This window comes from Charadrius vociferus, unplaced genomic scaffold (genome assembly GCF_000708025.1).
Source record: "Charadrius vociferus isolate BGI_N301 unplaced genomic scaffold, ASM70802v2 scaffold7, whole genome shotgun sequence".
Classification (NCBI taxonomy): domain Eukaryota; kingdom Metazoa; phylum Chordata; class Aves; order Charadriiformes; family Charadriidae; genus Charadrius; species Charadrius vociferus.
In genome coordinates this window covers 4,973,849-4,990,620 of record NW_009649308.1, presented here as the reverse complement: position 1 = coordinate 4,990,620, position 16,772 = coordinate 4,973,849, and the positions used below count along the sequence as shown (strand labels likewise).

At 42.4% G+C, this 16,772-nt stretch overlaps 1 protein-coding gene across 1 annotated transcript in view; it reads right to left on the bottom strand.

The window, feature by feature from the left end:
* The window catches only part of SLC25A43 (solute carrier family 25, member 43), an 18,482-nt gene extending 4,017 nt beyond the window's left edge, over nucleotides 1-14,465 (bottom strand). Inside the window, exons 1-4 of the mRNA XM_009889332.1 lie at nucleotides 14,438-14,465; nucleotides 14,304-14,385; nucleotides 11,045-11,286; nucleotides 9,891-10,063 (exon numbers count right to left, since the gene is read on the bottom strand). Of these exons, the coding sequence (XP_009887634.1) occupies nucleotides 9,891-10,063; nucleotides 11,045-11,286; nucleotides 14,304-14,385; nucleotides 14,438-14,465 (525 nt within the window). The remainder of the gene's footprint in view (nucleotides 1-9,890; nucleotides 10,064-11,044; nucleotides 11,287-14,303; nucleotides 14,386-14,437) is intronic.
* Nucleotides 14,466-16,772: the final 2,307 nt, after the last annotated feature.

Below are 16,772 nucleotides of genomic sequence, written 5' to 3'. Positions count from 1 at the left end.
TGCTAACATGCAATTTCTTTCCTTTTTAAGTCCCTCTATGGAAGGCAGGGCATGACCTGCCAGAATTAACTACATGAGTTTGATTTAATCCCCTTCATTACTGTATACATTGCTAAGGCACATATCAAGAGGTTTTGATTACAGTACTGCCAAGACAGGTGACAAGCACACTGCAGGTTTTGATAAGATTCTGCACACAGTAAAAACATCAAGAAGAGAGTTAAAAAGGAACAGGTGAGTCAAACCCCCAGACTTCTAATTTGCCCACAGACATAGACCTCTTAAGAGATTTACTGAAAGATTACTTATAGTAACATTCACCACTACTACAGCCATTTTCAAGATTTCAGTCTGTGGGGTGAAGTACGCTTTGCCAGTCTCTCTGCTTTACAGGAGCAGTATGTTTCTAGGACCCTGATACAGTATTTAAATAAGAATTGTCCACAGAATCTCAGAATCACCTACTGCAAAAGGAAAACTAAAAACTGTATCAGTGTGTAGTTAAAACTTCAGTATTTTGGAACACAGGTAAGCAAAGCTAAAATGTATTAATAAAAAAAATCAGGAAGGCATTTCATTTGGCACTGTTTTAACTGAAAAAAATAGCTGTGCGTTTTAGGTGGTTCTGCATCATCTCAGTATGTTTACAACACTGCAATCCTCGCAACCGCCCTATGGCACCAGAGCCAGAAAATAGAAGTAACCAAACAGATCAAACTAGTTTCTCTACCTTTTCTGCAGAAACCTACTATGATATACAAATCAAACAGCTAATCTCATACCAAAAAGATCAGGTTTATGACAAGGACATTTCACGCCATGCACTTCAAAACAGCTTGAACTGCTTTCTTTTGATACCCCTTGAAACAATGGGCTGCCGCATGGAAACCTGTTTGTTATGAACATTTTTAAAGACTTCATTCCCCGCCAATTACGGCTGTCTCATACTGCAGAAGGCCGGAGATACAGTACAGAGCACGGTGCTGATAACAAAGTGCCAAGGTGTTAGTCATAGTTGTAGCGGAGCTAAGTTGCTAATCTTTTTACCTCTGATGGATGATGGGTTCTCTAAATGATTAAAGCACATCAAATGCAGAATTGGCTCCATTTGCTTTCTCACAAACACAGTCTTTTAGTAGCCAGAGGCAACCAAGTCTACTAAGTCACCGTGATACATCCCCAAAGTTAACACTCTCTTCTGTTTTGACAACCTAAACACAAGGGTGTGAGACATGTCTAAGAAGAACCCAAAACACCAACTACCTGTACTCACATTTTTTTTTTATATAAACAAAATAAATAAGGGTGAAGTGTCTCAATTAACTCAAGTTAATTGTTAAAATTAATTGTTACCTAAAGACTGTTCAGACACCATCTCTCCCACTGTCTGCATCACAAGGTGACTGCCAGAACAACACAGTCCTGTCTCACAGATCCTTATAAAGATTTCCCCTCTGATGACCTGCCCCAGCCCTTCTCCTCCTCCTCTCTTCCTCTTAGGATCGAAGGAGGGGTGTAATTCATCGCAGCTGCAGTGGGAGCTAAGCCCACCAAAAGATCAGTCACTTGAATCTTCCCAAGGTTCATGGTAGCCACTCACAATAGCCACATGAGGACCAGGTAGAGACCACTGGGTCAGGGAATGGCATATGCTGTGGTCAGGCCACTTTAGCCTGTGCCCAGAGCTGTGCAGATACAAAATTCCCACTGGCACTTTAGGACATTTTGGTTGGCAGCTATCTGAATTTACATCTATCAGAGATTATTTGGAAACACTTCCCTCTCAATTCATGTACTTTTTTCCTCCCTTCCCTGTTCATAAAGTTTGTTGGTACAAAGATTTGCCTTTTTTTTTTTTTGAGTACACAGTACTGTTGGCACAGAGTATGAAGGATCAACCGACAGTGAATAGCTGCCATAGGTGGTATGATATCCTGACGGCAGATATAGTAAAATTGCTTGTTATTTATATATTTTCAACAGATTCAGGTGTCCTACACTTCTGACCAATTAAAAAAAAAAAAAGCACAGGAAGGCACTTCACAACACAGCTCAAGAGTTCACACTCTTAATCTGCAAGCTAAAATAAGAAGTCTTTGCAGTCTGGGCTAATAAGGACACATGCAACAGGCAAGTATAACTGTAGTTCAAAGGAAACCGAAGGACAAAGATTGCAGTTTTCATTCAAGCTAATGCCACTACAGCCAACAGACATTTCACTTAAGAGAAGGCTGAATGCTTGAGAGATTATTTCATTCCACTCAAATAAGAAAGAATTGAAATGTAAATAAGTACTAATAGTGGAGAAAAAAACTTGCATTTTCTTGGGCTAATCAGTCCTTTCTCCTGGAGGACAGCCTTACTCAGTAGTCATTGTCTTTTCTGTGTCAGTGGTTTGGTAACACTACTTACCCCTGGCTAAAGTCCACCAAAGGTATTCAGGCATGTGGGAAGGTAAAGGATGACAAGCCATCAGGAGGCGATTGGTTCCAGAGCCACAGAGCAGAACAGCTGACCTCCAGCCTCCTGCACTCTAGGAACATGTTGTCCTTTCCTTTGTAACCTGAACTGGGGCCAAACCATCTTGCCTTTCTGAGATCAATGGCACCGAGTGAGGAAAACAGTTTACTGCTTGCTCAGAAGTTTGCCTGTTAGCTTTAAATACATTATCGTCAGGCCTGTTGTACCCTGAGGCTTCACAGCTTTTTGCAGAACCCCTCCTTTGCTACTGAACCTAAGCTTTCCCTGCTTTTAACACCTGCGGGATGAAGAAATCTTTGATATGGAATACAGAGGTCTTTTTCCTCAAGGCAGTGCAAAGCCCTTGCTTGCATGGACACCTCTGGGTGGTTTCCAAATGCCTCCTTAGAGCTCAATCCTTACAAATCGGTACACCATTTTCATACATGCAAACACATTGGCACTAGTTTATTTAATGGTGCAAACCCTCAGACAGACTAGCTTGGTCCCACACTTCACACTAGCACTGCCAGTTCCCACATCTCCTGCTGTCTGTGTAGGAACTGAGGAGAAAGTCAACATCTTACAGGATTGGGGCTTTACAGAGGACATATTTCCATTGGCTTCACGTGGATGAAGTAAGGAATTACACCAAATCAAAATAAATCAGATATAAAAGAAGAGAGCATTCACAGCATTTTCGGTCCTGTTTATGGAGTATTTTGCATAATTAAGCACCTTACATGTCACAGACACATCAGTCTGAGCACAGACGAATGGATACAAGGGTCTCCTGTATAACTGATGCAGAAGTACTCATGTTAGGGGTCACAGTGACAGCTGTCACTCTGGAGACAGTACTGTCTCTCTGCTGAAACTTATGGCTCTAGTAGTTGTGTGGGCACAGCAGCACACCCTAACCCATGTCAGGCACCGTCTGCTGGGTAAGCTTACCGAGGTTAAAAAGGTGGGCTGAGTTAACCCATCTATGTGCCCCAAAGCAGATTAAAGGGCTCTGGCTCATACCACACTGCTCGCAGAGCTGCGGAGGCTGTAAGAGGCCAGCGGCCATGCTCAGCTGGCACTACCAAATCTCAGAATGGGAGTGTGATGGACGCTTCGGCATCTGGGAAAACCATCTGGAGAGAACTGCATTCTGCCCTCCCTCAGGCCTCCTGCATATCAAATGGGTACAGTGTTTTCCTGCTTTTCTTCGGCAGACTACTGTGCCGCAGCGCTAAGCTACTGCTGTAATCCACCTCTGAGTGAGTATTACACACTCATCACACCACAGTTCCTTGGATGAACAGGGCTAAAACCCACTAGACACTCATCACACCACAGTTCCTTGGATGAGATGTAGCACAAGCTGTCACAAGGCAGACCTGACTGTTAAATCAGCCCGGTCCTGTTTCTGATTCCTGATTTATGATTTCTCCCTCTTACCCAGTTTCAACGTCACAGGCAGTCAGTCTTCACGATTCTCTCCTTTGGAAGTCTGGGGATCTAACTGAAAAGCTTCTGAGGTTTGTTCAGATGCACAAGAACTGATCTAGGCTGTTACAGAAGGCAGAGCCCATGTTAGGCACAGTAGCTTTTTTCAGGTATTGTCTCAGCCATTTACTGGACCAAATACTTCCCAAAGCTGTAGGGCACTATTCTGCAACAGCTTCAGAGAAAGTGGTATAAAATATCTTTATAGCAACATCAACGAAACAATAAAAAATGCTAGTAGCTCAAAGCATTTAGACATAGGGAAAAAGAGAAGGAGGGAAGGGATTTTACCAAAACCAGAATCTGACGTCTATGACCTATGCGCTAATAATCAGAGGAGCCAGGCTGGTCCCAAGTTCAAGTACCACCCAGGACCCCAGCAGCAAGGAGGAGGGGAGCTGAGATCATAGGGAGAAGTAAGAAAAGTAAGAACTCACACTGCAGCCTCCCCCTCGGGTGAAATATTTTTGGAGTTTAGTCTCTATCTGTGCACTTGTTTTCACAAAGCTTGAAGGAAGTTAATATCTCTGAAAGCTCCACTCCTCTTTCAAGTTTAGTTGAAGTTGGACAGCAGGATCAAAAGTTTTTGGGGGCAAGGACAGACAGCTGGCAACCACATAAGACTTACTTCCATGGGAAATCAGACTAAAAGTAGTAATATTGCTCCTTATTTGCTTCCACACTATGGAATTTGCCACTCTGTGTGGTCAAATGGCTCCATCTTTGAAAATTTTCAAGGCTCAGGCTCCTGTGCTGCTCACTATAAAAGGGTCTCCCTGCACAAAGTCTCAGAGCACGTATGCTTTTGAGATGTCGTGTGAACCACATGACCCAAAAAGTATTTCTTATTTTTAAACTGGGTCATGACTCCAATAACTTTCATATTCCCAGCTGACAAGAACACAGATCTCACGAGCAGCAGGGACACCACAGCCTGAGAGCTTTCAGAGGTTGCCCTGCCAGCACCAGTGACCATCTCCAATGACAGAGCACTCTTTGCAAGTTACTCATATTTAAGCAACGCAGGAGCACTGTGTCTCCTCACTTCAGCAAGGAGAGGGTGCTTTTCTAACAAACATCAAACATTTATCATTTTCTTTTGCAAAGCTTTGTTTATAACCCAGCCACTGGGTTCTTGCTAGACTGACTTTTACCATGCAAGGAACATAGGTAGGGGACTCTTTTTAAATAAACACTTAAATTAAAAGTACTACTTTTAAAGAGAGACTTCAGTATCTCCTTTAACTGACTTCAGACTAGAAATGTGCCAACAGGGCACAAGGTTGCATTTACTTTAAACAGGCTACCTCACAAAGGGAATGGCTGCTTAGTTTTCTCCAGGTTAGTAAGAACTCATAGCATTTATATAATTTACAAAAGATTTCACACTTGCAGAGCATCTTGTGTTCCAAAGAACAAAAAAAACCACCCCAAACCTAACAAAAAAAAAATCCAAAACACATTGCAGATTTATAAGCAGCGGAGGCCTAACTGATTCACTTTTGTGACTGAAAAGAGAGCACTTCTTGGGTGATGCATGGTAACAGTTGACAATAACCAAGAACAGTGAGCCTGTTTGTTTATGGCAATGGAGGGAATTCAAAGCTTGGATTTTAAAACAGAAGAATGACTACTGAACAATGCTTTCCCCGGAGAGATGTGCTTACAACTTGAGGATGCTGTACAGTCAACACCAAAAATGTGCTGAATCCTGCAGTATACCAGAAGTATGCTTATTCTAGATTACAAGGGTTTGATGGTAAATCGATCCCTGAGTAGCATTTACTGGCAAAGGAGAGTTTCAAACAAATTTTAGTCACAGAAATGAAAACAAATTATACCAGAGGAATATGGGGACAGGACTGAGTTTCTGCAAACTATGCAAAGTTTGTCTGTGTAAGCAAGTGAGGAGTAACTGTACAGTTAATGGAGTACCTGTGAAACTTCAGGGTCATCTTTGCGCATTTTGCTTAAACAAGACTACCTAAGTCACAGGTCAATTCGGAACGAAGGCTAAGGAGTGCCAGCCAGGGGTATCTGAGCCTACCTCTGAGGGTCATGAGCACAGAGGGAAGTGCCAAACTTGGGTATTAGGTTTGTGCTGACCATTTGCATGTTTACAGATTTTCAGTTCTACACATAGCCTGGGATTGGTGTCATTCTAATAATAATCTTCTGTATGGCATGTAACAGCTCTGAATTTATCTGTCCTTACTGAAATGCCAGAACTCAGTCCCATCTGCACTTATGAAGGTCATCATAGGCAAAAAGATGATGTGGGGAAGTGGAAACATATTACCAGTGCTTCCCTTTTAGACCCAGATTCACTCATAGGCAGGTATTTCCCTACTTAAGGGAAAAAGGAAAAAGGAAAAAAAAGGAAAAAGGAAAAAGGAAAAAGGAAAAAGGAAAAAGGAAAAAGGAAAAAGGAAAAAGGAAAAAGGAAAAAGGAAAAAGGAAAAAGGAAAAAGGAAAAAGGAGTGTTCTTGTATGCAAGTTTGCATGGTGAAAGTGCAGTACTTGAGTATCACTTAGATACTGGATTTAACAAAGAACATGATATTGTGAGGTAAGGAAGGAAAGCCAAGAATAACAGTCTTGTTATTCTTTATAGTCTTTATATCAGAAGGATATAAAGATAGTAAGTTTTTGTTCAGAAACTGATACAGCATAAAAGTGAGTCAGGAAAGCATTTGATATAGAACACCCCTTTGAACAACTCTCTCCTTCACTAATCCCCTTCTACAGATGCACAACAAAAAACATATTCCCATGCTGAAACATGCATACAGTACCTCTTAATTCTCTAACATGCCAATCAGGAGCAAAGTGAAAAAAGGAAGACAGAGGAATAAAATTAGGATAAGCACAACACAGAGGACTCACATATTCAGTATGACTCACTCATTAATTAACATTTCTTTTAAGAAAAACATTCAAGTATATTTAGCAAACACAGCATTTTTGTAAAAAAAAAAGTGAACACAATAAAGATAACTAATAGCAGAGGGGGAAGAAGCCATGGTTACAGAGCAAATCTGACATCATAAATTACTAAAACACAGAGGAAGAATTGTTCACTGACAGTCAGCTCCTACTCCCACAGATGTCAGTGACAGAAGCTGCTGACGTCAGAAATGTAGGATTCAGATATGTAAAATGAGAAAGGATGAAACAAAATTATTACAACCGAGATTAAAAATAACACCTTATCCTTCCTCCCATAGCAGAATTCATTTTCTAATCTGTGCAAACAATTTAAGTGTCGTCTACATGAGGAGATGGATGGAGCTAACTCTTCCAAGACTGCCTAGCGTGTCAGGTAAAGATCTGAACTCAATGTTCTGGTCTCAGGCTTGTACTCCATCCCAGAATCAGAGGAGACAGTCTTGTGTCCTAGTTTCTCAGTTTCTGAAGCTCCTGAGACTGCCTTACAACTCAGAGGTTCCCCATCACCAACAGCTTCACTGGAAAAGTCTTCTTTGACTACTCCATCTACTCCTCCCTCTGTCAGATCAGTGGGACTGAAGGGAAAGAAGAGGATTTGATAATGACCTCCGCAATGTGCTGGGCTCCTCTTCACACACAACACCAGCGTTCGTAGCTTCAAAACAAAGCCAGCATTTCCCTACATGCACTGCAGAGCACTCACACCAGGCCTGGGGTAGCTGAAGGCTTTGGTACACCCTTCTTTTTCTTTTTATCAGATAGAAAGGTGAATCACTGAATGGAGGCTGATCAGAATATCACTTCTGATCACAGTTTTTCTCAGATGTATCTGCTCTCCTTTTTTCTACAGAACACTGGAATGTCTTGAAGCTCTGTTTTCCCCTTCTTTATTCACTTCCTTTCTAGGTCCCTTTGCATGATACCTTTTCTGGTGCTGTCCTAGACATTTCTCTCTTCTGACCACCACCCTGCAAACTGAACAGACCAGCAAGTAACCACAAAGCAGACCTGGTCCCTGCCAGGCTGGGCCATACCCTGGTGCTAACTGTGAAAACTAAACTTCTTGGATGACCTTACATGAGTTCCAGTGAGCTCTGAGTGTCAGCTTGGGTGTGATTTTCAACAGGTCTCCTTTCTGGACAAGCCTCTGTGATTTACATCATTTCCAGTACCAAAGTATGGGCTTTGCCTTATCCCATGCCTTCAGAATAAATCACTGAACAGGAGGTGCTTCTCTAAGCTTGGGAAATCACTGTTCAGTTGTTGCAATGCATCTATGAGGAAAAAAAGCGCTCTGTGTCGTTAAGCCTTTTTTCCATCCAAAGTGGTTTTAGCATATGCATTTCCTATATATTCAGGAAATAAATCTAGTTCCCTTCTTATTCTAGAAGTGCCAATCAGATGTTTTAATCACCCCTTTGGTGAAAGAGTACAGCCTAGTGGCAGGAAAATGAAAGATGGGCCTGTTCCACTTCTCTACTTGCCTGTCAAAACAAAGCTGGACAAAGAACTAACATTACCCCAGTTACAACTGAGGGTTGCTTCTGAACTGGTTACCAAAACAGAATGTTCAATTAGCTGTTGTATTGATACAAAATATTAAAGGAGAAACAGCACAGTAAATGCTGTTCTTTTCTTTATTCCTTAGGGTAACAGTATTGCTGTGAGCCTAAGGATATAAAGAAAAGGAAGACTTGTAAGAAGTAACTGCTTTTCCTAGACCCACTGATGCAGCTGGAAAAAATGATCAAGTTTTCATTCTTGGAATCTCTTTTTCACCTGAGACATTTTATGAAATACCTGACGAAAGGCCTTGGCTTAAAGCTTGACTTCTGGACATATCAGCTACATGAGTTGGTCTAATAAAAGACGTTACTTCTCCTGTTGAGCTTCTCTGTCACAAGATGGAGAGAGGGCAACGAAGGCTTCTGTGCTATGAGATCTGAGCCCTGTCAGAAAAAGGGAACGTGGAGAGCAGGAGAGGGGAATTCACAGTTTCACTAACCTTTTCCTAGCTTGTGACTTATCAACCAGACTATCACTTGATGAGACGGACGGGGACCTATATAATGCTGCCACACCAAATGACTGCTTTTGATGGGATCACAAAAGCTTCCCATAAATCTGCAGTCCTATGAACTGAGCTCAAAGAACACACTCATATGCCACAGCCAGAGAGCCACCAAATGATGATAACTATTCCCTATCACTCTACTGATGAAATTCTAATAAAAAGTCGACACCATCAAATTAATTGCGTCAGTGAGACAGAAGTTGTGGGGTGGTGGTTGTTTTGTTTTGGTGTTTTAGGTTTTTTTAAATCATTATTACTAAACTTTCAGGAGAAATGATCAGCAAGGTAATATAAAATGATATAGTAACTTGATATAGTAATTCTTGTATTCCTGATGCTTCAGGAAAGCAGCAGCACCAGCAACTGGGAAGTCACTTGTTAACCAGAGCAGTCAGAAATAATGAGGATAGTCCTGACCCTTCAGACTTAATACCTGCTGTGCAAGTTCCTTGTGGTTGTCAGTACACAGGCTAGGCCTAAATGGCAGACGCACAGGCTCTGAAAATGGCATGAATTTCATTCATCCTGCCTACCACAAAGGGGACTGAATGCCTGTATTTGACAGGTTTGCCAATTCTGAACTGTGAGAATTTGATGGAATTTCCATGAAAAGAAAAGAAATAAAGCTAAAGACAAAGAGTCTGAGAGTATACATATATCCCATAACAGTAATTGAACCCACCTTAGATGTGTAACAAAATACTTGTAACAATAATTTTCAGACTTTAAAAAAAGACAAAAAAAACCCTCCAAACCCCCAAAACAAAACAGAAACTGACCAACCTAAAACAAAGTCTCTGTAGCCTACCGGTAAGAGAACTAAAGTGGCCCTCATGATCACCTGGCTAGTCACATCCCAAGCTCCTGCAACAAGTGCCTATAACAAAGTACTAATAACATCAATGCTCTGTACCTGCATCTTCCTCTTGACAGTCTCAAAGGGGAAAGAAAGTGTCTGTGCCACACCAGCTGCGACACAGCCATTTATGAAGTTCTGAAGAGGAGTGAAATGAACTATGGGTTCTCGCCAGATTTTGTCCAGATTGATGTAAACAAAGAATGAGCCCGCAGAAAATGGGACAGCACCTAGAAAGCAAACCAGACAGAAGGTTTGTATCAACACACTGTGCACTAAGAAAACAGAGCTGCTCGTCACATAACCCAGAAAGATGGGATGAGCCACTGTCAGTTTACACCTTGCATTGCTCAAACCCGATCAGTATTTGAAGAACTTTACTTTTTAGTCACTGGTTTACCACCAAACACCCATATTGTAGCATCTAGATGTGCTGATGAGGGCATATATTTACATATTAAAATGCGCATGCTGTCAGAATTATTAACTGCTTTAGTCTCATGACAGGTCATCTCTTTCTCCAGGTCCTCTCTTTTGTGACAAGCTCTTTCTCCAGTCCCACTCAACCCTAGCAGCTGTACTCTTCAGTCAAGCTGATGAGGGATGCTTCTGTCCTCTTGCTTGTTTCATGCTCTCATCAATTTTATAGTGGGATTATACACTATTATTATTATTATTATTATGCATTTTTTATAATGTCATATTGTGAAAAAGTGGACTGAAAGTTAAATGGCATTTTTAAAAGCCATGGAGAGTATATAAATAATTAAAAAGACATTTCACATCAAAGGAGAATATCACTAACCTTCACATCAGTTATACATTACTGCTCATACTGTTTGCACTGAACAGCTAGACAGACACTCTCACTAAGAATTAGGAACACTGTGTGTATATATATAAATATTATTTTTTTTTAAGAGTTAAATGGTGGAAATCTTGCATCCAAGCAGAACTATATCATCTATAAAAGAAAGAAGAGCATATTTTGTTGAACACTTAACCATACATAAAATGCTACACACTTGGTCATAATTTGAAGCAATAAAGCTGCAGCAGAGGTAATCAGTATTGTCGTGCCTTGTAAATCTACATACCTTCTACAGAACAACATCACTATCTGCTTTTAAAATCAAGTGAGCATACGTACGCACTACATAGTGGCAACAAACAATGTTCAATGAGGTGATTTTCCCCCATTACTATTTTACCTAATATAGCTGGTGAAACACCACGGTAGAGTGCAAGGAGTCCTTCTTGGTGATAAATTTTGTAGAAAGCATGAAGAATTCCTTCGTAAGATGGTTCCAGTCGGTTCTGCACAATGAGCCGTGTTTTAATTACGTCAGTGGGGTAAGTCACGATGGTTGCAACCATGCCAGCCAGACTTCCTGCCATGATGGCTCTCCAGTGGGAAATATGACCCAACTCATCCGTGAAAAGTATAACAAGTCTAGAGTAAACACATAAAAGAGGTACTATTAGTGACAGTACAAACAAAACACATGAAAAATTAAGGAGGTTATTCTTGATGTAATTGTTGTTCTGCCCACGGGCCTCTCCAGCAGCAGGAGCTGAAACTTTAACATGTATTTCATCCAAGACCTTACTATATATAACATCACACAAGCATCAGAACCTCTGTGAAACAGACATGTGTGTGGGCAAACATGAGCAAAGTCCAAAAAACATGCCTAAAAGCCCAAGGAGTTTTTGGGTAAATCCCTGCTGTACAGAAGTGTGGAAATGCAAAAGTTATAGTTAACAACTAAGTTAGAGACTGGAATATATAACTCTGCAAATGCATTTTGCTTTGGTTTTAGTGTTACTGAGCTAAAATACTTCCAGTACCTGAAAGAGCTTTTTGAGAGGCAGCTTGCACAGCTCTACCTGCACCACAGTTCCCAGCACAGGCTAAGCTAACATAGCTTGAGTTGTGGTACTGTGCTGGAGGTCCACAGCACCAATTCAACAACGAAAAAATCTTCAAAGATACGGAGACTAATTGTTCAAACGATTTACTTGTCTGCTTTACAAGAGACTTTTAAAGTAATTTTTGACCACCAAATCCTCATTTATATTTCCACCTACAGGATGAAAATTACCATGACTTAAAACATGTCTGCAAGAAATTCTCTGATCATGTCATCAGCTAGAGACATTGGTCCAACCCCCCCAGTCAAAGTTATCATGTAAGAAGAAATGCGTAGATAACATCATCACAGGCCTTCTGAGAACAACTGAACCTTCCTCTGTTGCTTATGTTGGGAAAGAAAGGTCCACAGGGATACTTCTCTAGAGATGACTTATGTCCAGGCACTATTATGCTCAGGAGGTTAAGTCTAAATTTGAAATTTTGTAATTGAAGCACAGAGTTTTAAAGGCTAACCTACACCTTGTGCATTTGTGATGCACAGAAGGACTCTTCTATGTATGCAGGGCACTCCGACATAAGGGAGAAGTGCCATGGAAGCAGCAAGAAATGGGTAAAAAGACTTGAGAGGAGAATATTAGCTGGAGCTAAGGAAACTTATTATTCTATTTTTGGAAGCATTAACTATACTGCCTAAACAACAGATTTACATTCAAACTACACGGTGTTACCACATCCAGAACAAAATAATTTGCAAAGATTTACATGTCACTGCTTGCTTAGTTGATGTTTTTTCACATGACAGTGCATCTTGTACTGCATGACAGATCCCTGCATCTACTTGTCTCGTGCCCTGGAGAGAGCCCAGAGCAGAAAGATCAGCCAAGGAGAAGTGAAAGGGCATAAACTTATTTTCCTATGCGTCTTGTACAGTCCCTAAAGCAACACAGCCTGATTTTCTTGTGCGTGCAGAAATGCGTGGGGAGGGTGGTGGTGCGCCTCTAGGCACTACCCAGATAACATTTAAAATCACCACAAAAAGACAGAGCCTGCGCACAGTGACCACAGAGGGAGTGCGGAGTCAGCTGAACCCCCCCTTCCCCAGCCAGCTCCCGCCCGTGCCACCGGTCCCGGGGCTGTGACTGCCCTCAGCCCGGGTCCTTCTGCAACCGGCATTACTATTTACTTACATTACTGGGTAACATTTCTCTCTTTTTGTGTTTCTTGCCTTTGTATACACCATTCTCCCACTAAAAATACATTTAAAAATCCCCAAATAATATATCAAGAAATATGCGTAGGCAGTTTTATTTAATTTCCTGGTAGCCTACTTCCACTTGTAATTCAAAAGAACACCCTGTGCAAACACAAACTATAGCCTTGCAAAGGGAATACACTGTTTCAAGCTGAGCAAACAATGAAGTTATTTTGCTCAAAATCAACTGGTTGATACTGCTGCAACATACTGACTTTTCTGGGCACTTTAAATTACATTTAAATCCCTGTTTCTGCCGTCCCACTGCCATTATCCCCTCCCTCTGTTTGACCACCGTGTAGGAGGACACAACAAAGCTGCCCGACTCCAGGGTCACTCCATCTATCATTTCCCGAAAGCCGCAGGCAGAGCTGGGAGGACAACTCTTGCCGGGCCAGATGAATGACAAACCCCGACCAGCGTCCACCCAGCTGAGCGCAGCAGCGAGTTAGCCGGGTTGGCCAGCGCAGCTGAGCCTACACTTCTCCCCAGCCGGCACGGCCCACGCATTAGAATAACTCATTGCCCATCCAGGCAGACACGTCAACTGCATACCATGCACACAGCTGACCTGAAAGAAACCCAACCCTGCTAGTGGCAAAACATGCCAGTGCGTGCCAACGGTCAGGCACGCCTTTCAAAGGCTGAAAGATACTGACAGCAAAAGGGAATCCTAGGAAAGAGCCAGCGTGGGTGGGCAGAGCTCCATGTTGACTCTGCTGCAGTCCTTCCACCGTTTACCTGAATTTAATGTCTGTGTATTACTGCAAACAAGATCTTAAACCAAATGATGTCACGTGCTGACTTCAAAAGTGATCAAATTTGCATAACAACCGCTGCATAATAGGGTAAAAGATTTGAATAATGATTTTGTTGTTATTTTCTTTGATACAGGCAATATAAATACTTGTAAGCACAAAATAAATAGGCTGCAAAGAACAGGTGTCGCAGTCACACTGTAGGTAGCCCCGCAGCTTCACGTCTAAAGGAATCTGGCTGAGCAGAAGGGATTTAAGCGACTGCCAACCCTTCGTCGGCTGAAGAACATCTATGACTTTCTGAGCAGTTCCTGGCATATCACCGGGCCCTAAGAGTTGCTATGCGCGGGTTAAACTAAATAAATGAAGTTATTAGCCAGGGTACACGCCTTTGGGGAGACGAGGCACACAACCCGCTGCCCACCCAGTTGGGACAGAGGCATTAAGGAGCCCCTTTCCCGGCCCGAGACCCCCACTCCACCCCCTCCCCTTTCGCAGCGGACACCAGGGGCGGGAGCGCGCCCCTCCTCTCCCCGCAGAGCCCCGTCCCGGTCCCGCTACCGGTGCCGGTGGCGCTCGCTTACCGGCGGGAGGCGGCGAGCTGCAGCGCGCTGTACGGGAAGAGGCGCAGGCAGGCGGTGAGGGGCAGCGAGTCAAACGCGGCTGCTGTTGATAGTGTTGTTAGGATGCTGTTTCAGCGCCAGCCGTCCTACCTGACTATTAAGCACGTGGTACCCCGTGGGCATCGTCCAAATAAATAATGAATGAGGCGTAATGTGTGGGGTGCATTTTAAACGCGTCCCAACCAGGAAGACGGTTCTGCTCAGGAAAGTGGTGCAATGGATGCCTTGGCAAACGAGCGCTGTGGGAGGAAATGCAGAGCTATTTGCAATGTAAATAGGTTTTTAATTCAGTTTCACAGCCCCTCCCCTCATGCTGTTAAATAAGTTTGACTTTGAAGTGGAGCCCAAAGAGTTGTTATCTGCTCCAAGGCAGAACAAACATTTTCATGTTATCACCTTTTTGCCCTGTGCGTGAGGGAACCTGGCACGCCAGATACCAGCATTGTCTCCCTAGGACCTCGTCGCTCCGCTGGGAGTCCGGTGTTGAGTTTAACACAAATAAATGATTTAAATGTCTTTTTTTTTTTTTTTTTTTTTTTGAAGGGTTTGGTGCGGTTGGCAAGTCAAAAAGTGGATCCTTCATTGGGCGTAAGGAAGGACGATTCCTTTTCTGAAACAGCATTAAAAGACTAAATCAGGAATGGATTAACCACCGTTATGGTTGACACGCTTGAGGGATGGGATGCCGTCCAGAGGGACCTGGACAAGCTCAAGAAGTGGGCCCGTGTGAAGCTCGTGATGTAAAAGTGCGACTTTAGCAAAGTTCGATGGCAAAGTTACGGTACGGCACAATCATTTGAACAATGATTCAAAACTACTACAGCACAAATCAAAGTTACCGATGACACAATCAAAGTTATGAAGGCACAAATCAAAGTTACCATACTACAAGGTTTTGGTCCCCGCATTACAAAAAAGATGTGGATGGGCTGGAGAGGGTCCAGAGAAGGGCCCCCAAGACGATCAAAGGACTGGGAAGCCTGTCATATGGGGAAAGGCTGAGAGAACTGGGTTTGTTCAGCCTTGAGAAAAGAAGCTCAGGGGAGACCTTGTCACCGTATTCCAGTATTTAAAGGGTGGCTACAAAGAAGATAGAGACTCCCTTTTTACAAGGAGTCACATGGAAAAGATGAGGGGTAATGGGTACAAGTTACTCCTGGGGAGATTCCAATTGGACATAAGAGGAAATTTTTTCACAATGAGAACAATCAGGTATTGGAATAATTTGGTCACTATCAATGAGTTGCTTCAGGATAATGCACTTGTGGCTAACATCAGAATGAGGCAAAGCACTGAAATCTGCCACACGCTGGTTTTATTAGTAAAGGTGGTGTTGGAGCTTGCTGTCATTTCCTAAATTAAATTCTATTCTACTCTGATACTGTCTTCCTTGAACACATCAATACCTAACAAGAATATGTTTAAAGTCTCATGGGAAACTTCTGAGATCAGGGAGGGAGAATGAACAAAGCTGTCAAAGAACCTGCTTTTCTGCTCATGCCATCCCTACATATGAGTTAAAAAAATCTAAATTCAGTGCTGCTCTGAGGTGTTCAGTTGCCACCGCTTTCCAGGACATTTGCTGGAGACTCCCAGAGCACAACATGCTCTTGGTCCATTCTTTCCTTGGTGGTGGGAGGAGAAGCCACTCCAGCAAGCGGTTGGGTTGCCCATACGACCAATAGTGAAAATTAGCAGATTGGCCTATGATAACCCAGAGTGTCTGTGACTGAACCACAAATAGAACCTCACACTCCCACTGTGACTTAATGCCAAACCTGCCTTTCTGTACTAAGAGGGACTCTCAGTGCCAGCTGGCTTTGTCAGTTCCAAAGCAGACTTTAGCAAAAGGAAGCAACCGAGAAACTTCTTCAATCTCTGTGTCTATAACAAACGCTCACGCTAGAGTTAATGCCATTGATGTACATCCTAAGCATAGCTCAGAAATGTTATAAAATGGAATTATGTTAAGAAGGATTGTGTATTCTGGACTTTCTGTATAAATTATTGTATTTTCCTCTGGCTGGACAGCTTATGTTCTGGAAAACTAATTCTCCTTACAGCCAAAACTTATCTGTTGGACTAAGAACTTCTTTCTTTCTTTCTTTCTTTCTGAGGTAACCTTGTTGTAGATTAAACCCATCATCATACAGGCTGATTAGTAAGTCCTGATGGGGAAGTTAAACATGTTAAAAAAAAGAAAACAGCACCAGGTATTTTTAATTTTCCCTTAAAAAAACGTAAGTTCAACAAGTTTTCTGCGCAGCCAGCCAGTGGATGGCAGTATTCAACTCATCATTCAGTTGTTTCTGGCTAGAAAGTGACTGTGACAGTGAGCTGCTTCTCACTCAGTAACTGATCCCATCAGTACCTAGGGAAAGAATATTTCAGCAGTCCACAAATTAGTTTCATGAGTCAAACCTGCAATGA